At 62.6% G+C, this 21924-nt stretch overlaps 1 protein-coding gene across 2 annotated transcripts in view; it reads left to right on the top strand.

Annotated features, from left to right (window-relative positions):
- Nucleotides 1–20759, top strand: part of GRK5 (G protein-coupled receptor kinase 5) — a 90144-nt gene extending 69385 nt beyond the window's left edge. Inside the window, exons 3-14 of one of the 2 annotated variants that reach the window (XM_012723797.1) lie at nt 27–127; nt 595–687; nt 4073–4136; nt 4965–5087; nt 6522–6712; nt 8585–8622; nt 9681–9770; nt 11369–11577; nt 14362–14499; nt 15649–15786; nt 16224–16355; nt 17745–20759. In XM_012723797.1, the coding sequence (XP_012579251.1) occupies nt 27–127; nt 595–687; nt 4073–4136; nt 4965–5087; nt 6522–6712; nt 8585–8622; nt 9681–9770; nt 11369–11577; nt 14362–14499; nt 15649–15786; nt 16224–16355; nt 17745–17843 (1416 nt within the window). In that variant the 3' untranslated portion in view covers nt 17844–20759. Of the gene's footprint in view, nt 1–26; nt 128–594; nt 688–4072; nt 4137–4964; nt 5106–6521; nt 6713–8584; nt 8623–9680; nt 9771–11368; nt 11578–14361; nt 14500–15648; nt 15787–16223; nt 16356–17744 lie in introns of both variants that reach the window. The other variant, XM_004680396.2, reaches the window with a different exon arrangement.
- The last annotated feature ends 1165 nt before the right edge of the window (nt 20760–21924 follow it).

Raw genomic sequence — 21924 nt, 5'->3', positions numbered from 1 at the left:
CCACATCTTCTCTTCCCCCACCCCAGTCCCCAGTGTTCATCACCCAGGTTGACCGGGACCTGGTCTCCCAGACGGAGGAGAAGCTGCTGCAGCGGCCCTGCAAAGAGCTCTTTTCTGCCTGTGCACAGTAAGTGCCCGGGGCTGCCCCACCCACCCTGGAGCCCGGCCGGGAGGGCCCGTGGCTGAGGGCCCAGCAGCTGTTTGCGTGGTTTTTGTGAAGGGCGAGAGCGCAGGTGCCAAGTCCAGAGACAGCTCCTGCTTTGCGGGTGCTGAGAGCGGCTCTCCGGGCCCTCTGGGGTGGGGGCGCCTGAAATGCAGCCCAGGTCCGCCACCCCCGTGGGCGGCGCCAGCCGGAGCAGGCTGCTCTGGGCCCCTCAGGGTCCCGCGTGGAAGGTGAGCCCCGTGGCGGGAGCGTGCCGTGTCCAGCGCAGCACTGCCACCCCGCCCACACTGCCGGGGTGCCGGCCTGCCCCTTGGGGGCCCCAGGTTGACATGCCCCGTCGGCAAGGAGGGGTGGAGCTGACCTGCTGGTTCTGCCGCCCCCAGCCCCGGCCGGGGGCCGCAACGCTCACCCGCCTGTCCCCTTTGAGCCAGGTCTGTCCACGACTACCTGCGAGGAGAGCCCTTCCATGAGTACCTGGAGAGCATGTACTTCGACCGGTTTCTCCAGTGGAAGTGGCTGGAGAGGTAAGGTCCCCACGCGCCCCCACGCCGGGGCGTGCCCGGGCGGGCGGGCGTGTGTGCACGCGGGCGTGTGCCGTGTTGGGCAGGAGGCGGGGTGCAGGTTTGCACCCCTGGGGCGCCCCTGGGCGGCGGCCGCGTGTGTTGCTCCTGCCTCACCCGCGCTGCTCTCACTCCCCTTCTCTCCCGCACACGGCGTCCTGGCCTCACGCCACGCTGTCCCTGCCCCTGGGAATCCTTCCTGGGCCGTGGTCTTTGACGAGTTCCCCAGGCTGCAGCCCTGCCCGCTGCGGGAGGACGGTGAGGGCGCCCTCGAGGCTTTGTGCCTCGGCACATGTCTGTGCCCTTTGGCAAGGACGCGCCTGGCCGTTCCCAGAAGAGAGATTTGGGGTCAGTGAGCAGCCAGCTGCCCCCACTGCCGGGCCTGCCGCCCGCCGGCGCCCGCTCCCCTCGGCCTGGGGCCCCCCTCTTGTAGCGCCAGTCTCTGGTAACGGGTGAGCCCGAGTCCATGAGTCTCGTCAGAGCGCTTTCGTGGGCCTGAGTCTCCCTGGGAGAGAGGCCGGGAGGACGAGGTTTGCCTCGCTCCCCAGCAGGCCGGGCCTGCAGCCCCGAGGCCCCGCGCAGCCGCTCGCACGAGGCCCTGCCCGCCTCCGACACGCCAGGGTGTGCCAGAAGGGCCGTGCCGCCTGGGCCCGCACGGGCCGGGCTGCTGCGTGAGGGCAGGAGCAGCCCTTCCCCGCCTGGGCGCCCTGTGCCCGAGGCCCACTTGAGGCCTCGCGTTCAGGCTGGGGCGGCAGGCAGGGAGCAGCCTCACGGGGGCCCCTTTCTGGCTGCGCTCCCCACGGACACCTCTGAGGCTGTAGGACGGGGACCCCGATGGTCCATTCATGGCCCTTCTCTGCTCACTCCAGGAAGCTTTGCCGGCGGTGGGGGGCAGTGGGGTGACAGAGGCCAGTGGACACTGCAGGAGGTGGGGGCAGCTTCACGTGGAGCCCGAAGCCTGGCTCTTCCCAAGGGGCCCCGGGGGTGGGGGTCAGCCCGCCACACCTCAGTTTCCTCATCTGTAAACGGGGTTCTCGACAATGCCTGCCTTGCAGGCTGGGGCAGGATAGGACGGGGGGCGTCCGCCATGGGGCCCCAGTACAGCCACTGCTGACGCCGTCCGTGTCACCTGGTTGTCCTCCACACGCCCGATCCCGGTAGGCACGCTGACATTGCCGGGTCAGTCCTGGTCAGGGCCACTCGGGGTCGCGTCCATCATGCCCAGGCCTTACCGGCTAAGCCTGCAGGCCGCTTGTTTTGTCCTCAGGAAGGCCTGGTCATTCTCAGCTTATAACAAGAGGGCCATCAGCCACCCTCCTGCGCTGATGAGAGGGCCAGAGGTCAGATGCTGGGGCGGTGGGCGTGGTCACCCCGAGACCCTCGGGGCTTGGCCTTTACCCCAGAACTGGAACAATGATTTCGGACACCCACAGGGCAGCTTACAGAGTGCAGGCCCCTGCAGAGTCTGCATCACTGAAGGGACAGGGCTCATGGAGGTGGTGGGGCCCCCTGGCCCCACAGCACGGTCGCCCACTCAGACCACCCCCCGCAGCCCGCCCAGTGCTCCTGTTCCCACAGAACCTTGGGCTTGTGGCCACAAGCTTCCTTTTACTGCACCTGGAGAAATGGCGTTTTCAGTCCACACGCTGACTGCCAGTGCGTCCCGCCCTTGGAGGGCCTGAGGCGGGGGGGGCCCACGGGCAGGACCCTGGCCTAGCGGCACCCTCAGAGACCAACAGCACCCCCTCTTTTTCCAAACAAAATCCTGGCCTGGTGGTGCTGTACTGTTGAAATAGTAAAGGGATCTTTCCCCTCCCAAGGTTAACCAAGAAATTCCTGGGAAATTGTGTTTCCCTCATTTCCCCTCACAGAGGGTCTGTGGTCACGCCGACCGCCGACCGTCTGTTCTCTGGGTACCGTCAGGCTTGGGCCCGGCCGCCTTCATGTGGCCTCCAGGCAGCTGCAGGGAGGTTTCCCCAGCTGCAGCCGCGCCAAGATTGGCAGGTGTCCTCCCTGCCCGGGGGTGCAGGGGCACCGGGGAGCCCTGCAGAGCGGGCCGGGCCCTGGCACCCCGCCTCCTAGGGAAGGCAGAGTGGGTCCCACATGTGACTTCCACACGGGCTGCCAGAGGGCCGCGGGGTTTTCCAGGCTGCCCCAAGAGCACTGAGCGATGTCAAAGGTGTGACTTCCCACGGAGCCCAAATCCTCCCGGGGAGATTGCTTCTTAGGCCACTGGGGGGCCAGAGGCTTGCGGGTCTTCCTCTTTCAGACTCCCTTGAGTGGGGTCTGAGAGCCGGCTCAAGTAGTCCCTGGGAGCCAAGAGCCGACTTTAACATCACAAAGGCTGATGGTTCTTTTCCCATTCTTAATAGTTAGGTTGTTTCCATGTCTTGGCATCTGTGGATGACACTGCCGTGAGCCCAGACGTGAAGCATGGTTATGCTTATACAGTAGGTTCTCACTTCATGCTGCCCATAGGTTTCTGGAAACAGCACTCTTTAGTGAAATGACATACATGTATCCAGAACGTTTCCTTCAGCAATGCCATTTTGTTCAACCTTGGCTGGGGTATTTTTCCCCCATCAATATTATAACAAAAGGATATTGAACAAAACGTGTTATTTGAGAACACACACGTGTGTGTGCTCACACGGTGGAATATTACTCGGCCTTCAAAAGGGAAACCTGCCACTTATGACAACATGGATGAGCCTGGAGGACATTTGTTAAGTGAAATAAACCAGACACAGAATCTTTATGATCTCAATTCTATGTGGAGTCTGAAATAATGAAACTCATGAAGCTGAGAGTAGAATGGAGGTTGCAGGGTGCTGGGAGGGTGAAGGTAAGAAGAGCTGGTATGATACAGGCGAAGGGACCCAAAGTTTCACTTGCGCAGAATGAATAAATTCTGTAGCTCCAGTCCACGCCCTGGAGAGAATAAACAGTACTGTGTTGTACACTTGAAATTTGCCAAGAAGGTAGATGTTAAGGAAGAGAGAGCCAGGAGGGGAAGGAGAAGGAAATGTTAGTTGATAAAATGTTAATTAACTTGACTGTGGTCACTGGTTCACAGTGATGTGTGTGTCAAAACACCAAGCTGTAGGCCACTTGTCAGTTGCACCTCAATAAAGGGGGAATGTCGGGCCAGGGAAAACAGATTATTCTTAGCCTGCAGTGAAAAGCGTGTGCTGTCTGCCCCAGCCTGGTCTGCCAGCACATCAGCGGGGCCTTTCCTCCCAGAAGCCCCATCCGAGGTTGTGGTCAGAGGGCCTGTCTGATTCTAGGCGTCATGAGATGGACTCTCTCATCACCGTGAAGCCAGCGTCGGATTGTTGTTTCTTTGCAGGCAACCGGTAACCAAAAACACTTTCAGGCAGTACCGAGTACTCGGAAAAGGGGGATTTGGGGAGGTAAGTGACCCTTCTTGCACGAAAGTTCTCACACTTCCCTCCTAGACTGGCCAGTAGTGTCTGAAGCAGGATCCCCGAGCGCCCCCTGGTGGGGAGGGAGGGTGAGGCTGGGGCCTCGGGACCCTCAGCTCTGCGGAGGTGGGACAGGAGGGTGCAGAACAGTCCCCTCTGCCTGGGCCCAGCAGGTGAGGCAGAGGTGTCCTTGGGGGCCGCTCTGGACAGGTCCACGCCCCCTCCGCTGTGTTTGGGGGAAAGTGAGGGCAGGAGGCCACCAGGCCCTGGCAGGATGCAGCCGTTATTAACCAGCCCTGATCTTCACCACAGTGAGGCGAGCTTAGTTATCCCGGTGTAGAGATGAGGGAAGTTGAAGCTCAGACTGGTCAGGACCAGCCTGGGTCACACAGCTGCCTCAGAACCTAAAGGCCCTCATGCCCATTGTGCTGCATTACAGAGTGGGGGTTCCTCCGTCACTGCAGCCCCGCAGCTGCCAGCAGCTGGTGCTTGCATGTCCCAGTTAGCAACAGCTGCATCTGCCGTTAGGCTTAGGACAGAGGAAATTTAGTTGCCTCTGAGAGGGCTGGTACCTCAGGCCTCCACCTGGACACAGTGGCTGGTCCTGCCCAGTCAAGAGCTGGGGTTTGCCCAGGGGTGGAGCGGGGAGGGGGGGGGGGGGGGGGGGGGGGGGGGGGGGGGGGGAAGAGCGGGAGGGGCGCGGCGTCCCTGGAGCCAGATCCGGAGGCCTGGCCCGGGGTGGTCCGGTCCTGGGCTGGGGTCCCCTCGGCGCAGGCAGACCTCACGGGGACACACCTGGCTTCTTCCTCGTGCCAGGTGTGCGCCTGCCAGGTTCGGGCCACAGGCAAAATGTATGCCTGCAAGCGCTTGGAGAAGAAGAGGATCAAGAAGAGGAAAGGCGAGTCCATGGCGCTCAACGAGAAGCAGATCCTCGAGAAGGTCAGCAGCCGGTTTGTGGTGAGTGTCCAGGGCCCAGCAACAGGCCCCTCTGGTGACCGTGCTCCTGGGGGCGGGTCCCAGGAGTGCAGGGAGGGGGCAGGCAGGCGCCCCCCACTCCCTCCATTGAGAGGCCTGTGGCTGCCTCCGTCCTGGACTGAGCTGCCGGGCGCCCGGCAGGGTGCTCCTCCGTGGACAGGGCACCCCGCCCTGGGCCAGTCAGGCGCTGTGACTGGCACACCCCCGGCTGGTCACACCGTAGCCGCTGGGGAGGCCCGGCCTCGGTGGGTCCGTGTGTCCGTCTCGGCTACACTCTGCTGCAGAACAGGTGACCCCAGCTCACAGTGGCGGGAGCCTCTGGCTGTTCTGTCACATGGAGGCGACTCGGGTCCCTCCTCCATCCACACTGCCCTGCTGGAGTCTCCAAAGAGAGAGCTGTCTTGTCTCCAGCCCCAGGGTGAGAACCAGCCCCTGCAGGGCGCCGGCCAGAGTCCGGGAGGCGAGGAGGGCGTGGGGGTCCTGAGTGGCTGCTCCCAAGTGCTGAAGTCAAGCAGCTGCTGCATCACCCTCAGCCCGGGCCTGCGCTCCAGCCTTCTACCTGCTGCACTCCAGCCCCTTCACTCGTGAACCTTCTCCTCGGCAGACCCACCTGCCCTTCTCTGTAGAGCTGTGCACCCTTTCCCCTGGGGGCAGGGAGGGGTCGATGACCACCCTTGGCCCTGTGCCCGCACACACTGTCCTGGGCTTGGGTCACTGGCGGCAGTGCAGTGCTGGCAGGGGACCGCGAGCCCCGCCTGGCTGTGTGCCTGGCGGTGCATCTTCTGGGCGCCAGTTTGGTGGCTGGAATGTGCCCCTAGTGGGGCGTTCCTGGGCGTGCCCCCAAGAGCCCTCCCTCTGGCCGGGCGGGGTGCAGGGCCAAGCGGGAGCCGGCACCAGGGTGCTGCCTTAAGCAGGCGGCTCCTTTCCTGTGTGGTCCTGAGGCCGCTGCCATGCATGCCGGCTCCCCATGTGGGGAGCACAGAACTGCAGGTGACCCCACCTCAGAACCCCAGCCCTGCCCACCAGCCTGCCCCATCCTTGGGCGCTGTCTCCACTGCCAGGCCCTGGAACTGCCTCTCTGATGGCGCCTTGACCCGCATGTCCGCACGCAGCTGTCCTGCACCCCCAGCCAACCCCAGCCCACTCCCAGAACCCCAAGTCCTCAGCCAGAAGGGCATCGGGGTGTCAGCAGGGTGCCACCAGCCTGTCCGCCCATCACATCCTCACCAGGGGCCCCAAATTGGAAGGGGTGACCCCTTCGGCAGTCACGACAGTCAGCAGGCTGTCTGGGTACAGGGGCCCCACTCCGGGCCTCCCCCCACCTTTAAGGACCCCGAGGAGGAAGAGCGGCGGGGTGCCCGTGGGCAGGCTGCCCCATGGGCTGTCTTGTGCTCCCAGGTCAACCTGGCCTACGCCTACGAGACCAAGGACGCGCTGTGCTTGGTGCTGACCATCATGAACGGGGGCGACCTGAAGTTCCACATCTACAACATGGGCAACCCTGGCTTCGAGGAGGAGCGAGCCTTGTTCTACGCAGCCGAGATCCTGTGTGGCCTGGAGGACCTGCACCGTGAGCACACGGTCTACAGGTGAGCCGCTCGGGCCACGCCCGGGGAGCACGGCCGTCGCCTCGCGGGGAAGGTGCTGGAGTCCAGCAGGCTCCCTCCTGGAGGCGAGGAGCCCAGGCGAGGCTTGGGGTGGCCCATACTCCCTCCAGGCTGGCGAGGCGGCTGTGGTCGCCAGCCCCCGCCACCCAGACTCCGGGGGCCCGGGCCTGCCTCGTGGGACCAGCCCAGGCAGGCTCACCACCTACCGGCAGGCATCCAGTGCACCGTCGCCCTCCCCACGCCGCCCAGCTGTCAGTTAGAAAGCCCCTGTCCCCCGCGGCCAGCAGGCCTCTGACACGGCTCCCTGTGTGCTGCAGTCCAGGTTAGCCACGATATCCTGAAACTGAGCAGTCCCATCACACACTTAGAGATAACCAGTGGGTCTAATTGCTGTAGCAAATTGATTTCTACCATCATCCATCCAAAAACGCATGGAAAGCTCTTAATGGCGAGGAATTTTCTATCATTTTCTTCTCCACTCTCCTCCTCCCACACAGAACCTTATTCTGTGTTTTGCCCAGGAGTTTTTCATTGATTCTGTCCTCAAATAAATATATGGATTCATATAATCTTTGGAATGTTTCCTTTGACATCAAGCGCTAAATGTTAAAATGATTTCCCCTGAGCATCGCCATTGTCATTGTTATTTTTATCAGGACTCTGGAGCCAGGCGCCACATTCTGGAGCCTTCTTCTGTTGACTGGGGGGGGCTGTTGAGAGCGAGCAGGTGGAGGGAGGTGCCCGAGGCTGCGGGCCCCGGCGTCGCCATGGCAAGGTTCTAGAAATGTCTGCCCTTGGGACAGCCAGTGGCCAGCACGAGGGAACCCCGACGTCTCCGCAGACATTCTGAGGCCTTTGCAGCGAGCTCTGGGCAGAGATTGTTCTGAGCACCAAATTATGTTTTTGTTTTATTTTCATTCAAGTGAGAAGAGAGTCAGAAATGTCCCTAAGGATCGAAGAAAGAATCCTCTAATTTGATTGCCTTTCACTTAAAAAAACAAAATAAAAGGGGGACCCTCCCAGTGCCATCTCTAGGGAGGAAGAGCCGGTGCCTGCCCGGCCCCTCCCCGCAGCGGCCTCTCTGTGGCTTTGGGCTCCGTCCGGCCTGTGCCCACCGGCCAGCTGTCTCTCCAGGCCTGTGGCCACCTTGATGGCTCCTGCCCTTATTTGGAATAGTCATCATATCAAAGAATGCAAATTAAATAACAGCAACCAACGTATTTTGTAATAAATCACGACATTCAAACACCAATTACCGCTCTGTGCGCCGCCTCCCTGGCCTGGCTCGGGAGCTGCCCCCGGAGGCCAGCTGCCTTCAGTTAAGAGCGCAGAGCCGGTTGGCTGGGCTGGGGCCGCGCTCCAGATGCCCGGCGGTGTCTGCCCGGTGGCCCAGCTGGGTGCCGCCCCATTGGCTTGCTTTGATGTGCCGAGCTCTTCCTAGTGGAACCAGACCCTTCTGCACCCCCGGGACGGAGCGGCCGGGGTGGCGCGGTGGCACCTCCTGCCAGGCTGCTGGCTGCGCTTTCTCCGGGCTGTCCATCGGCCAGTGGTCTCCAGCGGGGGCCTCACGTGGACAGATGGGCCAGATGCCAGTGCCAGCCTTCGCCTGACCTCCTCCCTGGCCACTCCCCGGGGCCGGGAAGATGACTGTGGCTGTGGCCAGCAGCAGCATTTGTTTCAAATTACTGGGAGCGGAGAAATTAGCCCAAGATTGTGTTGACCCAGGGACCAGAATGCCTGAGCCAAGAGGTGGAAGGACACAGGCCTGCCTGGCCCGAGGGGTCGGCCCAGATGCGCCCCCGCCCCGCCCCATGACCCCCCCACGCTCACTCGCCTGTGATCTTTCCCTTTCAGAGACTTGAAACCTGAAAACATCCTCTTGGATGACTACGGTGAGTGAGTGCGGCGCGGCGGGGGTCTTTCTGCTCTGGGTGTGGCCCCCCAGGAACTGATGGCCTCGCAGAGACCATGGCGGGGGCCCCCACCCTCCTCACTGGCGGGGGTCGGGGAAGGCAGCGCGGCTGGGGAAGGAGCCGTGTGTGGGCGGGAGAGGCGGCAAGCAGGCCCCCGCGGTGTGGCCCCCGGCCCCCAAGACAGTGGCGGATCTGGGCCTGTCAGGCAACTTCCGGCACCTCGTTTTCCTTGTTAGTGAAATGGAAACGGGGCCACCCCGCCTGCTTCAGAGGGTGGACGGTGTTGGCCAAGCTCTGACAAGGGCAAATCGTTTCGTTCGCTGTGTCCAGGATGCTGGGGTTCAAAGAAAGCCGCAGGGGCCCCTCACGCCCCGCCCCCCAGGAAGTGGTTTGCACGTCTGGCCCCACGAGGTCGTGGGGACCCGCGTCTCCTCGCCCGTCTTGCAGGGTGGAGGGTGGGTGCACATGCACCCTGGCGGGCAGGGAGGGCGGCGTGCCGTGACCCTACCGTGACTGATGTGTCCGCTCGGCTTGGGGGCCTGTCTGGTCGGGAGCTCCCCTTCCGGCCCTGGTCTCCACGGGCCCCCCAGAGAACAGAAGGAGGCCAGGGAGCCGCTTCCCAAATGGCTTAGAATTTTGCCCTTCAGCAAACTGTTGCAAATTGTCTGGAGAGTCTCACAGTGTTTCCCATGAAGCAACCCCACATCCAGGCCAAGGCGTTTTAAACTTCATGACCTTGGCCTCCACGGACCACCCACTGGGCCACTTATGAGGCAGGTCAGCCATTGTCCAGCCAAATCCAGCTTCCTTTTGCCTCTTTTACGTTTTTCTCCTATGAAGGAACCGGTTACCACACCTCCTGCTCCCTGGGGCTCCCCAGGGGCCTCCTCACCTGCCTGAGAAGGTAGATTGGGGTCTACCCCAGAGACAGATGGAAACGCTGAGAAGCTATCTCCTTGTCCGGGGGTGCACAGAGGTCTGTGACCTGCCTGCTGATACCCGCTTGACAAGGACCCCTGACCCACTCTCCCCCTCAGGGCACATTAGGCTCTCGGACCTGGGCCTCGCCGTGAAGATCCCCGAGGGAGATCTGATCCGCGGCCGGGTGGGCACCGTCGGCTACATGGGTAAGTGTGGGTGTGGGCCAGCCCTGGGGGCAGGTGTGAGACTCCCGGGTGTGACTCGACGAAACCGGACCCTTGACCCCCGTGTCAGAGCCAAGCCACACTCTGAACAGGGCTGGCAGCTGGTGAACAGCCTTTCCAGGAGACCCCGGGAGGGGGAGTGTTAGGAAGGGCCCAGAAAGAACAGCAGGCACCTGGTGCACGCTGGAGGATTTTAAGTGGAAGCTGGCCTCGGGCACCCGGACTCCCCCAGGTCTACTCCGAGACCTTCGCCCCGGGGCAGGGGGCGGGGATGACGCCTGGCCCTTGGGGTCCCCTTCCAGGCAGGGGCATCCTGTGAGGCTTCCTCTGCATGCTTACACACGTGTCCACTGCCCCAGAGCACAGGGCCCAAGTGAGCTTTTGGGGCCGGGGACGCTGGGCCCCCTCGGCTGGGCCCTTGCCACGGCACATGAACAGGATTCTGTATGTTGTCCCTGGTGCTGAGAGGGTCCTTTACAGATCGCGTGTGACCTTGGGGACCTGCAAGGTGTGTGCCTGCGTGTTGTATACCCGTTTGAGTGCTGGTGGATAGATGGAGAGAGAGGATAGTTCCTAAGATACTGATAGGTGATAGATAGTTGATGGTGGGTGGTGGGTGGGTGGATGGAGAGACAGGTAGTAGACAGATGAATGACAGCTGGTGGATGAGAGAGTGGGTAGGCAGGTGGACAGAGAGACAGGTGAGTAAACACACAGGTGGATGATGGATAACTGGCGGGTGGGGAGAGATGGGTGGATAATGGATAGTTAACAGATGGATGGATGAATGGATGGGTGGGTTGGTAGAAGGACAGGTGGCTGAGTGGACAGGTGGGTGAAGGGGTAGATGGGCAGGTGGAGGGTGGGTGGATAGGCTGAGGGTGGACAGATGGAGGACAGTGGATGGTTGGATACATAGGTAGGTCGATGGATACCAGTTAACAGGTAGCTGGGTGGCCGGTGGGTGATGGGTGCGGCTGAGAACCTGGGTGCACCTGCTTGGGTTTCCTCTGCGTGGATCTGTCTGCAGGGCTTTGCTGCCTGCACACCAGCCATGAGTCTGTGTTGCGTCTGATGCGTGTGGCCTGCCTGATGACATGGAAGTATCTTTCTTGCATTTCTGTGGCGAGTCTGTGATTCATTTTACCAAGGTTGTGGGAAGCTGTAGCGAGAGGCAGTTTGAATTCCAGATAAACGTAAAAGCATCTTTCACTTAGACAGACACACTTTGAGTCACTGAAGTGAAAGTGTGTGACGCACCTGCTGTGTGCCTGCTGTTGTATTTGTTGTTGGGGACAAGCAGTGAATAAAGCAGCTCTTGGCGGGAGAGATGTCAAAGGAATAGGCTATTTCTACCCACCCTTGTCAGTGAAGCCACAGAGTCCTTCAGGACCAGAAAGGAGAGCAATCAGGGAGGGCTCCCTGCAGGAGGTGGTATTTAGAGCAGTGGGTAAGGAGGAGTCAGCAGCGGGACTGGCCGCCTGGAAGCAGCCCCCTCACCTGGGAGCAGGGGCCAGGCGTGTGCCAGGCTCCGCCCCGCGAAGCTGCCTCTCACCTGCCCCCGCCCTACCCTCCCCCAGCTCCGGAGGTCCTGAACAACCAGAGGTACGGCCTGAGCCCTGACTACTGGGGTCTGGGCTGCCTCATCTACGAGATGATCGAGGGCCAGTCGCCGTTCCGCGGCCGCAAAGAGAAGGTGAAGCGGGAGGAGGTGGACCGCCGGGTCCTGGAGACGGAGGAGGTCTACTCCCACAAGTTCTCCGAGGAGGCCAAGTCCATCTGCAAAATGGTGGGTCCCGGCGCCAGCCGCTGCCCGGGGCGACGCCCCTCCCGCCCCAGCTCAGCAGACAGATCAAGGAGACGAGGTCCTGGGGCACTAGGATGTGGATGCCGAAGCCACAAGCCAGGGGAGCAGAGCCCGGCTGGGGGGTGGTGTCCAGCGTGGTGTCCAGGAGGAGCCCTGGAGGAGGGGCAGGATGGTGAGCGGCTGGAGACACCCACAACCCAGCTCTGCTAGGGGAGTCAGCCTGCAGGGAGGGAAGCGAAGACTCCGGGAGCCCTAGGGCAAAGGAGGGGTCTGGCGCCAGCCCCTCCCCTTGGCCTCTGTCACCTTAGCTCAGGACCCAGGCATCGGCCCGGGGGTGGCCGGTCTGGACCTCTGACAGCACTCTGGGTGCCGGGTGGAGCTGGCCCCGTGTGGCCAGGGCGCCCACCGGCCAGGCCTTGCGGGGAGTGGGCACTGGCCCCTCGGCCTGGCTGAGGCCTCCTGAGTCCCGCTTGGGCCGCAGGGCACGCTCCCTCTGAGGCCTGGCGCCTGGCACTACTGTACTGGCTTCAGCGCACCCCACGACTGCCTCCGCTGCCCAGCACCTGGGGCAGGAGGGGCCCTATGAACGCGCAGGCTCCCCTCCCGGAGCTGCAGCCCGCGGGCCGCCCTGGGCCAGCTGGGCTGGAGCACAGAGGCCGGGCCGGGGAGCTGATCAGAAGCAGCGAAGCTCCTGCTTGCAGCAACCCCGAGGCTGCACTCTAGGGGCCCAGGACCCACCAGGGGGCTCCCACTCCCAGGGACCCCCCCTGGATCTGCTCACCCTCTGCCTGGATCTGTCCTTCGGCCAGCTTCAGCCTGGTGTCCCAGGGCCACGGAAGGGTTTAAATCTGCCACCTGAGTAGTCCTGAAGGCAGAGGGGTGTGGGTATGTGTCCATGTGAGTGAGGGACACTGAGGGAGAGGGGCCGGTGCTCACACAACGCATGGCCGAGGCCAGCTGTGCCGTGGGCCAATGTCTACAACACTGGGCCCCCAAGAGACCAGCAGCCAGAGTGGGGAGCTGGGGGCAGGTAGAGCCGGGTAGCAAAGGCTGGCACTGGACGACTTGGTTGCGTCCTGCCTTGCCTAGGTAAGGTGCCTGTGCCCTGGGGCCAGACTGGGCAAGGGGCAGAGGAGGGCAGAGCAGGTCCGGGCCGGGATTCAGAGAAGCCGGACTGGAGAGTCCTCAACGAGATGATACCTGCCCAGTGGACAGTGGCCCAGGGTCCTCCCTGCCTGGTGTCCACCACCCCAGGACCAAAGGCACGTCTTTCCCTCTGCTTCCCCCTGGTGGCTGCCGAGGGAAAGGCGTGGCCAGGCCTAGGCGCCCGGAGCATCTGGCTTGCCGCACAGAGTCAAACTCGCCTCCCTCATCTTCTCACCCCGCTGACACGCCTGCGGCCTCGGGCCTTGCTCCATCTTCTTAACGGCCCAGGGTTGGGAGGATTCTAGTCTTAGGCTTCCTCTGGCAGCCAGGCTGGCCCCGTGCCCCACAAGGGGAGTCAGCCCAGGACACCCCCCGCCCTGACTGTCGGGAGTCCAGGGGGGCTCTGGGAGCACCCTGCTGTCGGCAGTTCCAGCCCTCCTTCCTCGGTGCGCCCCATCCGGCCCTTCAGCCACCTGCCTCTCCTCTGGCCTGTCAACCCATCGCCAGCCTCCTCCAGGAAGCCCACTCTTCCTCCCGACAGCCTCCATCACACCCTCTGGCTTCTCTGGGCGTGTAGCTCGTCACCCCACCCGTAGTGGGTCTTTAGTTCAGCCTGCACAGAACGAGGTGAATGATGGGCCAGTGGCCAACACCTGACACTGGAGAGGTTCCCACAGAACACCTGGATTTTCTGGCTTCTCTTGAAGAAAACAGAAGTCCTGGGCACTGGGCGACATTGCTGCTGGGAAGGAACCGAAAGGCAGCTGACCTTGCCCGGAGTTGCCAGGTTGCGGGGTGGCCAGTGGGCCAGTGGACGCTGTGAGGACTGACCTTGCGGCCTTGGCTGGTGCTTGCCAGGCCCTCTGGGGAGACTGCCCGCCTGGATCCTAGTCAGTGGATTCAGACACTTAAGAGCGTTAGTGCTGGAGCTGGGGGGGTGGGGGGGGTGTGGGGGTGTCGGCATGCAGCGACCTGGGACCATGCCCGTGGCCATCAGCCTCCTCACCCCCCTGTCAACCTCCTTCTCTCGTCCTGACGAGGATGCTCTCCCCTCACCCCCTCCGTGCTCCAACGCCACTTCTCGCCCTGGCTGACCCTGACACCTCTTCCTTAGCTCACATGCAGCGGCTGGGTGCACCCACTTAAGCCCTGGGTGTCCCAGCTGCCTCCCCGCCCCCCTGCCAGGGCCCCTCCCAGCCACAGCCCCCTGGTGTGCCCCGTGGCTGAGTGTGTGTCAGCACCTGCTGGGTGCAGGTCCCCAGAGACGAGACCTGAGCCACTGAGCGAGACCTGCAGTTTTGCCCTGCGGGGCCTTCTGGTAGCAGGACAGGACTCAGGCCCACAGGTGGGCTGAAGCTCAGTCCAACCCAGGCCCGGGGCACACAGCCCCGGGGGAAACAGGGGCACCCCTTGCTCCCCTGGCGCCTGGGCACTTAGGTACAGATGAGAGCAGAACCGCAAAGCTCACAGTGGCTCTGGGGCGCCCCGAGACACAGCCCGGGCAGAGGGCAGCAGAGGGGCCCAGGCTGCTCGTGTCAGGCCGAGCACACGTTGCCTCTCTGGCCTCCGGGTGGCAGGAAAGGCCGGCAGCTGAGACTCACAGGGCTCTCCCTGTCGCAGCTGCTCACCAAAGACGCCAAGCAGAGGCTGGGCTGCCAGGAGGAGGGGGCCGCGGAGGTCAAGAGACACCCCTTCTTCAGGAACATGAACTTCAAGCGCTTGGAGGCCGGGATGTTGGACCCTCCCTTCGTTCCAGACGTGAGTGTGCCCCGCCCGGCCGCGTGCCGTTGAGCCTGATGGAGGGCCTTGACCTTAGCTGCAGGGCCTGCCCTGGGGACTGAGGCCGTGGCGGTGACAGGACTTGGCACCAGGCCTGGGGGCTCTCTGCTCCCACCTGGGAGGCTCCTCCCTGCCTGCTCCTCTGTAGACTCTGCCCACTGACCTAGGACCCCTGAGGGGCAGCCCGACGGGGTGGTCTCTGTGAGCCCCCCGGAGTGTTTTACAAGTGAGCTGGAATGAGGGTCCACATGATAGTGGCGGCGCCTGGCCCGGGCTTAGCCTGTCTGCAGGTGACTCCCAGAGTCCTGCGGCTCGCCCCCAGGGCCCCAGCGTTGGCTGGCTGGCCACAGAGCCTGGCGCTGGCCCTGTCACGGGAGAAGGGGCCAGAGGCCCCCCACAGAGCTGGCCTAGTGCCTCCTGGGACATCTCTGGGCTGCATGTCCCCATGGGCCCCTCCAGGCCTGGCCCTGGCCTCAGTGTCCATTCTCATCACCAGAAAGTGGACCAAGGAGTGTGCCCTTGACCTTCCTGTTAAAATGCTCAGGGGTAAGGGGCGGGGGGGAATCATGCTTCGTAAAATAAGAAAGAAAAAGAAAAATACCGGATAGTTTCACTCATAGCGGGAGCAGAAAGGACCAGGCGAGAAAATAACAATAATAATGAACAGCCATATACCAGAGACATTTTGTGGGAGTGGAGTGGGGAACGGGATCAAAAACAGTGGGAGGGAGGGAAATGCACAGGACTATGGCGATGGCACAGGGTGACTTGGTGATGGGAAACCCACGGGGATTGCAACTGAGATGGAAAAAGGCACAAAATGATGTAAAAATGAACTACTATAATAAAAAAAGTGTTCGGGGTGGGGTATTTCTCTCTCCCGAGCCAGCAGACTTTAGAATATGGTGGGAAGCGGGGTCCACGAGATGCTGAGTGTGGGGCCTCAGGGGCAGAGGTGACCTCCCCACCATCCGAGGCCCAACTGGGAGCCGGTGAGGGGCGATGGCCACCCCCAGACACTCCTTTCACCCGGCTGCGCCCCCTCGGCACATCCAGAGAGGGAGCAGGGCTTCTGTTCAGGGAGGTGGGGGGCTCGGGAAGACACCCCGCTCCCTGCCGCCACCGCAGCCGCGGGCCGTGTACTGCAAGGACGTGCTGGACATAGAGCAGTTCTCCACCGTCAAGGGCGTAAACCTGGACCACACCGACGACGACTTCTACTCCAAGTTCTCCACGGGCTCCGTGTCCATCCCGTGGCAAAGCGAGGTGAGCAGGCGGGCGGCCTGGGCCAGGGTCAGGGCCTGCTGGGCCGGCCCCACGCGGCCAGACGGGCAGGCCGAGGGGAGAGGAGGTGCCAGGCTGGCCTCCTCGAGAAGACCGAGAGCTTGGGAAGAAGGAGGCGGCGTGGCGGAGTTAGAGCTGGTGCCAGTGGCATAAGTGAGGCGGTCTGAAAGCGGAGGTCTGGGGCTCGTAAGGGAAGGGCTTGCCTGGCTCCGGGGTGCAGGGGTGCAGTGCCCAGGGGCTGAGGTGAACCCGCCTCCGTGAAGCTGGAGGTGGAGAGGCCGCTGTGGGGTGTCGGGCTCGGGCCCTGGGGACAGAGGATGGGTGGGGCCGGCCGCTCCGGCTTGCCTCTGGGGTCCCTCTCCCTGGGGGGTGACAGTGCAGCCACCCAAAATGTCCCATGCCTCGTGCCCTTCCCCCAGATGATAGAAACAGAGTGCTTCAAGGAGCTGAATGTGTTCGGACCCAACGGTACCCTCTCGCCGGACCTGAACAGAAGCCACCCGCCGGAACCCCCAAAGAAAGGGCTGCTGCAGAGAATCTTCAAGCGTCAGGTGAGACCCCGCCCAGCACCCCACCTCAGCTCCAGGGGCCCCAGCCCAGGCAGCTCATGCAGCTGGGACCAGAGCTGCGGGGAGGTTGGGCCGGGGGGCAGCAGCCTGGAAGGGAGCCCCTGAGGCCGCTGGTGGCGCCCCTGGGCAGGAGAGGGGCCCTCTGAGTTCACCCTGGGTCAGGCTTTGGGGCCTGGCCCTGCGGCAGCTTGGGGTTCATTCTGTGTAGGGGGGGCCGTCCCGTGTGCTGGTTGGAGGAGGTGGAGCAGGGTCCTTGGCCGAGAGCCGCGGGTTCCAGGCGCTGTAGTGGTGGCAGTGGTGTGGGTGAGAAGCCTGCTCTTGGCCTGGGGCCCCGGGGTGCTCCGTGCCCCTGGCTGGCCGAGGCTGGCCCTGCAGAAGGGTGTGCTTCCTCGGAGCCTGTGCCAGGTGGAGGGTGTGGCCAAGGGAAGACAGGCCGACGGGAGTGAGGCCTCAGGGACCCCCCCAGCTCTCCCACCTTGAAGGTGGCCCTATAGCGCGCCCTCTCGGCCCTGCCCTGGGGCTCCAGGGTCCCCAGCCCAGGGTCTGGGAAACTGTTCTGGAAGTTCCTCCTCCCGGAAGGCCGAGGATGAAGGCAGGAGCAGGGCAGCTCTGGTCCCGGGGCGGAGTCCCAGCTCCCTCCCTCTCTGACAAGGAGATGAAGAGGGCTGGCCACCGTGCTCTGCAGTACTTTTTAGGGGTGCCTCATTTCATCTCCACAAACCCCGGGCCTTTGTGCAGTAGTGTCCACTGTGGGCCTGGCTGTTCCCGAAGGACTAGAGATGCCTCATCAAACCAAGCCAGACCCTCTTTCTGGGCTTCGAGCGTTTAAGGAAACTGAGGCTGAGGGGGGAGGGACCGTGCCCACGGTGAGCCCAGCACTGCATCTGGGAAGAGCAGGAGGGGAACGGGGCAGGCACAGGGCGAGAAAATGCAGACCAAGGCCCGTGCTGCGGTTCTCTTGAAGATCTCCATGGAAGAGGCCCTGTCTCACATCCTGTCCCTAAACACACTGTTTAAATGCTTCCACCAAGTGCAACTGAAGTTTCAGCAAGAAAGGGCCCTGCCGCCCGGCCCCGGCCGGCCGGCCGGCCGAGCAGCCTGAGTTCAGACCCCGCCCTGAAGCTCCTCGGCTGCTTGCCCCTTGCCAGGCCCCTCTCGGCTCCTGAAAGATCAGGGTAGACTCACCTGCTGCCCAGAGTTGGGGAGAGGACAGCTGGGCGGGGGACCCCGGGCCCGGTGAGGTCCACAGGGAGAGAACGAAAGGGGGTTGAAGGCAAGAAGAGCGGCCAGCAGCCAGGCCCGCCTGCCGGGAGGACTCACTTGCTTTCTCTCCCCCCCTCTCTCCTCAACGCTCGCCCGCCTCCGCCCCAGCATCAGAACAATTCCAAGAGTTCGCCCAATTCCAAGACCAATTTTAACCACCACATAAATTCAAACCACGTCAATTCGAACTCCACCGGAAGCAGCTAGTTTCAGCCCTGGCCTGGAGGTCCACGCAGGAGCAGCCCAGACCCGTCCCCCGGGCAGCGGAAGGTGACGGGGCGCAGCAGGCGGACGCGCGCCCTGGGGGCCAGGGAAGGCGGCGGCCCCCCTCGACATCGGGCCTCGGGGTGTCTCAAAGAGATTTCCACTCAGGTCAGTTTTCAGAGGCGGCCGTCAGGCCAGGTGGACCGGATTTGTCTCTGTGGAACATTGCAATAGAAATCCATTCGGATACGACAACTTGCACGTATTTTAATAGCGTCATGATTAGAACTGAATTTTGTCTTTATTATTTTTAAAGAAAAGTTTTGTAAATTTCTCTATTGTCTCAGTTTACATTTTGTATATTTGTATTTAAATGAAAGTCAGACTTTGAGGGTGTATATTTTCTGTGCAGCCACTGTCAAGCCATGTGTTCTAAGACATCGGGTGGGGAGCAAGCCAGGGGGACTCACGCAGGAAAAATAATGTGACTCAAGCCTTCCAGAGCCTCAAATGAGAAAACGTTTTTATTAAATGTAGACAATGATTCACATGCCACCGTGAAGGACTGGCCGCGTCCATCCTGTGAGCACCTGCCATCCAGACCGCCGTCCTGTGGGCTGGTGGCCACGGGCACCCAACGTGGACTTCACCCCCAGCCAGGGCGCCCCGCGGGGCCTCGGTGTGGAAGGGGGTGCCCCCCCTCTGTGCGTGCGCACACGGGCCACCCCGCTCCGGAAGCCGCCCGTGCAGGTGCCGGGTGCCGGCACAGGGCTCCAGGCTCCCCGCTCTCAGCAGGGCTCACTGCGAAAGCCGGTCTGTTTTGAGACTTTGGGGGGGGGAGTTTTTGTTTGATCCTGTCTTAGAGACAAGTACAGCGAGATAGCAGGTCGTCACGGAACCCCAAGTGTCCCAAACCCCAGCAGCCCGTAGAAGCATCAGGAAAAAGTCCCGGGGGAAGTCCAGGATGAGTGTGCACGAGGGCAGGGTGGCTGCCCAGAGAACTTCGCGAGGCCCCACAGGAGCCCTGGGCCTGGTGGCGCAGATGGGGGTGGCTCACTCAGCAACTGGGAGGCCCCGGGAGAGGCTGTCCCCCTCCCAAGAAGCTCAAGACAGACTCACTGACACTTCCCAGGAGAGCTGACCAAGACGAGCTCGCACTGGGCGTCTCAAAATTCAGGCACCAGTAGCCCCTGCACCTGGCGGCTACCTCGGGCCAGGGCTGCTGAAGGCCACCACGGCCACCCCCTCCCAGGGAGCCCCGACTGCCCCCGCTGCCTCCACAAGGGGACCAGCAGCAGTTGGCCCCTCTGTCCCCTCGGGACAGGGTGAGCCCCTGACCTTTCCGCCCCCCTACCCGGCTGGGTCCCCGGTAGCCAGGTGAGCCCAAGTCTCAGACACCCTAGGGTGGGCCCATACCACCCGCTTCACCTGTTAACATGCAGACTCCCAGGCGCCACCCCAGACCTGCAGAACGGGAGTATCTGGGAGCAGGGTGCTGGAATCTGCATCCTTAGAAACTTGGGGGCCAGAGTGTGAGAGCCACTCCCGGGCGGGCTCTGGGTGTGACGGCCCGAAGGCATTTCTGCAGGTGACCCTGGAGCCAGTGATGTGGCCACCTTGCCGACGGGTGCTGGGCGCGTGGCTCCCCGAGCTGCAGGGCCCGCCGTGTTGAGGTCCTCCTACGACAGATGGGCGAGAAGACAGCGGGCTCCGGGCTTCCCTTGGTGCACAGTATTCTTTTCTGTCGACCAGCTCTTGTTTCGCCTAAACACAAGACAAATAAATATCCCTGGCTACGTGCCAAGGAGGCTGAAAGCTCTTTGAGCCGCAGTCTCAGGCCCTCTAGCTCTTGCTGAACCTCCGTTCTGTTACGGCAGTTTCCCAGGGAAACCAGAGGGCGCTCAGAGGGGTGGAGAGAGAGGTTTACTTGTCACCCCGGCGGGCTCGGTGGGATCAGTCCCAAAGGGCTGAGCCCCGAATTCCAGGAAGGGTGAGGTTTTACGCAGCTTGTGTGAGGAACCTTGGCACCCCATCATCCCAGCATGAGCGCCTTTATCGTTTGGGAAGGGGTCAGGGGAGCCACAGCTACTGCTGTGGACAAGCAGCCGCCGAGGGAACTTTCTGCCCCAGCATAAAGCAGAAGCCAAGCCACGGACTCCAGCAAGCAGCCGGCCTGGGAAGAGGCAGCATCCACGCAGACTTGGGAGACTTCTGCTTCGTTTCTTACAAAAGGGGTGGCCGTCTTCCTGAGAGGTCACAGCCCCCACCCACCCCGCCTGCCCGAAGTTTCGTCCATTTTGCCCACGACACAGCAGCCTCGCTGACTGGTCGGAACTGAGGAGCTGGTGTTCCAGCGCCACCCGTCCGTGTGGGCTAGAGGCTCTGCAGGGAGCCAGCGGGCAAGCTCAGCCCTGCTCGGTGCCCTGTCACGAAGGGGGCTGGGCCCCAGGGGTCCCGGGACGGGTGGGCGTCACGGCCTTCCCGGCCCTGCTCCTACTGGCCCAGGCTGGTACGAGGGGCTCGTGGCACCGCGCCGACACCAGCCGGCCCCGTTGCGGCCTCGGCACCGGCCCGGACCTGCGCCCCCGTCCTCCAGCCTGTTTTCTGCAACGACACTTTTTTAAAGACTTTTTCATATTAAAAGCAAAGGCCACCTCCTCCCACACCGCCTGTGTGCTTGAGGGCGGTGGACGATTGGAACCTTCTCTGCTGCCTTGAGCTCCCCAGCGCCCTTGCTGGCCTCTCCCCGGCTGCCTGCTGGCCCCCGCTGAGGTGAGGCGCGGCTCCTTCTGGAGATGAGCTGGTGCCCGGCGGGGTGGGGCGGACTCTGCCATGGTCAGCGCAGCCAGCGAGGGTTGCTGGAGCCGAGGGGCCCACCGCAACCATCCTCTCCGGGAGCCCCGGCCCGCTTCATGGAGGGCGGCGTCCATGAAGGTGGGAAGGTGGGAAGGTGTCCCTGAAGCCAGGAGGCTTGGGGGCTGTGGCCCGTACAGCGGCTCACATGGGTGGGGTGCCTGGGTCCGCCTCACGCTGCCCTCTGGAGGAGGCTGCACCCCCCAGGAGGACCATGTGGCCGGTCACCTGCAGCGGGACGGGCAGCCGGTGTGGGCAGTGTGGACGGGGGGTGTGGACTCCCCTGGGCTCGGAGGGCGCGTGGGCTGTGGCTGGCTGCCTGCGAGCTTAGGCCGCTGCGGGTGAGAGGGGCAGCTTCAAGCCTCTGCCCACGCTGGCCCTGGGACGTTGTCTTGCCTCTCCACACCTGCCCTCTCCCGGGGGGCTTGCTCCCCTCAGGGCTGCTGCCCAGGCCTCTGTGCAAAGGGAGAACCCCAGCCTCTCCCGAGGGAACAGCGGCCTCGTGGACAGGAACCCCAGGCAGGGTGCTGGCGGGCCAAGCATGGGGTCTTTTTTGGGGTACTCCCTCTTTTCATAACCCCTCACTTGAGATGGGACCTCCTCCTGCCGAGCCTTGGTTCTGGAAAGTGAAATCTGTGCATTGGGAAGCAACACGGCTGTGGCGTGAGCAGCAGGGAGCCAGCGGCTTCCCCATCCCAGCTGACAGTGTGGGGCAGCCTCTTCCCCCACACCCCCGTGACAGCCGGAAACCCAGGCTCCGGCTCTGGCTTGCACAGCCATCGGCCCCCAGTGGGGTCAGACCCTACCCAGGCCTGGGGCTGTCTCTGCCCCACCTCCACGCTGCCTCCAGGACCCTGCTCAAGCATCTGGCTCTCCCAGGGAGGGAAAGACACTCCCAGAAGCATCTGAATGTCTTCCCCCGTCCGTCCATCGATAACTTGTTCCGGGAATAAATCAAAACAAAGGTCCTCCATTAGAAGACCGTGGCTGTTGGTATTGTGACAATAATAGCCCTTCTAGTATCCAAAGGTTTCTGTTTTTTTCAGGGAAATTTTAACTTTGATGAATGAAAATAGTTCCATTTCAGAGGTCGCTCCTGAGGGCGACAGCTTCTGTTCTCTGCTGCTCTGGATCTTTGTACGTTCCGTCTGACTGTCACAGTGCTGCTGTACCTAGAGCCAACCACTGTCGTTTTTTTAAGAGAAATAAATTCCTTGAAGAAAAGAACGCT

This window comes from Condylura cristata, unplaced genomic scaffold (genome assembly GCF_000260355.1).
Source record: "Condylura cristata isolate star-nosed mole 26May11 unplaced genomic scaffold, ConCri1.0 scaffold00011, whole genome shotgun sequence".
NCBI lineage: Eukaryota > Metazoa > Chordata > Mammalia > Eulipotyphla > Talpidae > Condylura > Condylura cristata.
This window is presented reverse-complemented; position numbering and strand designations above follow the sequence as displayed.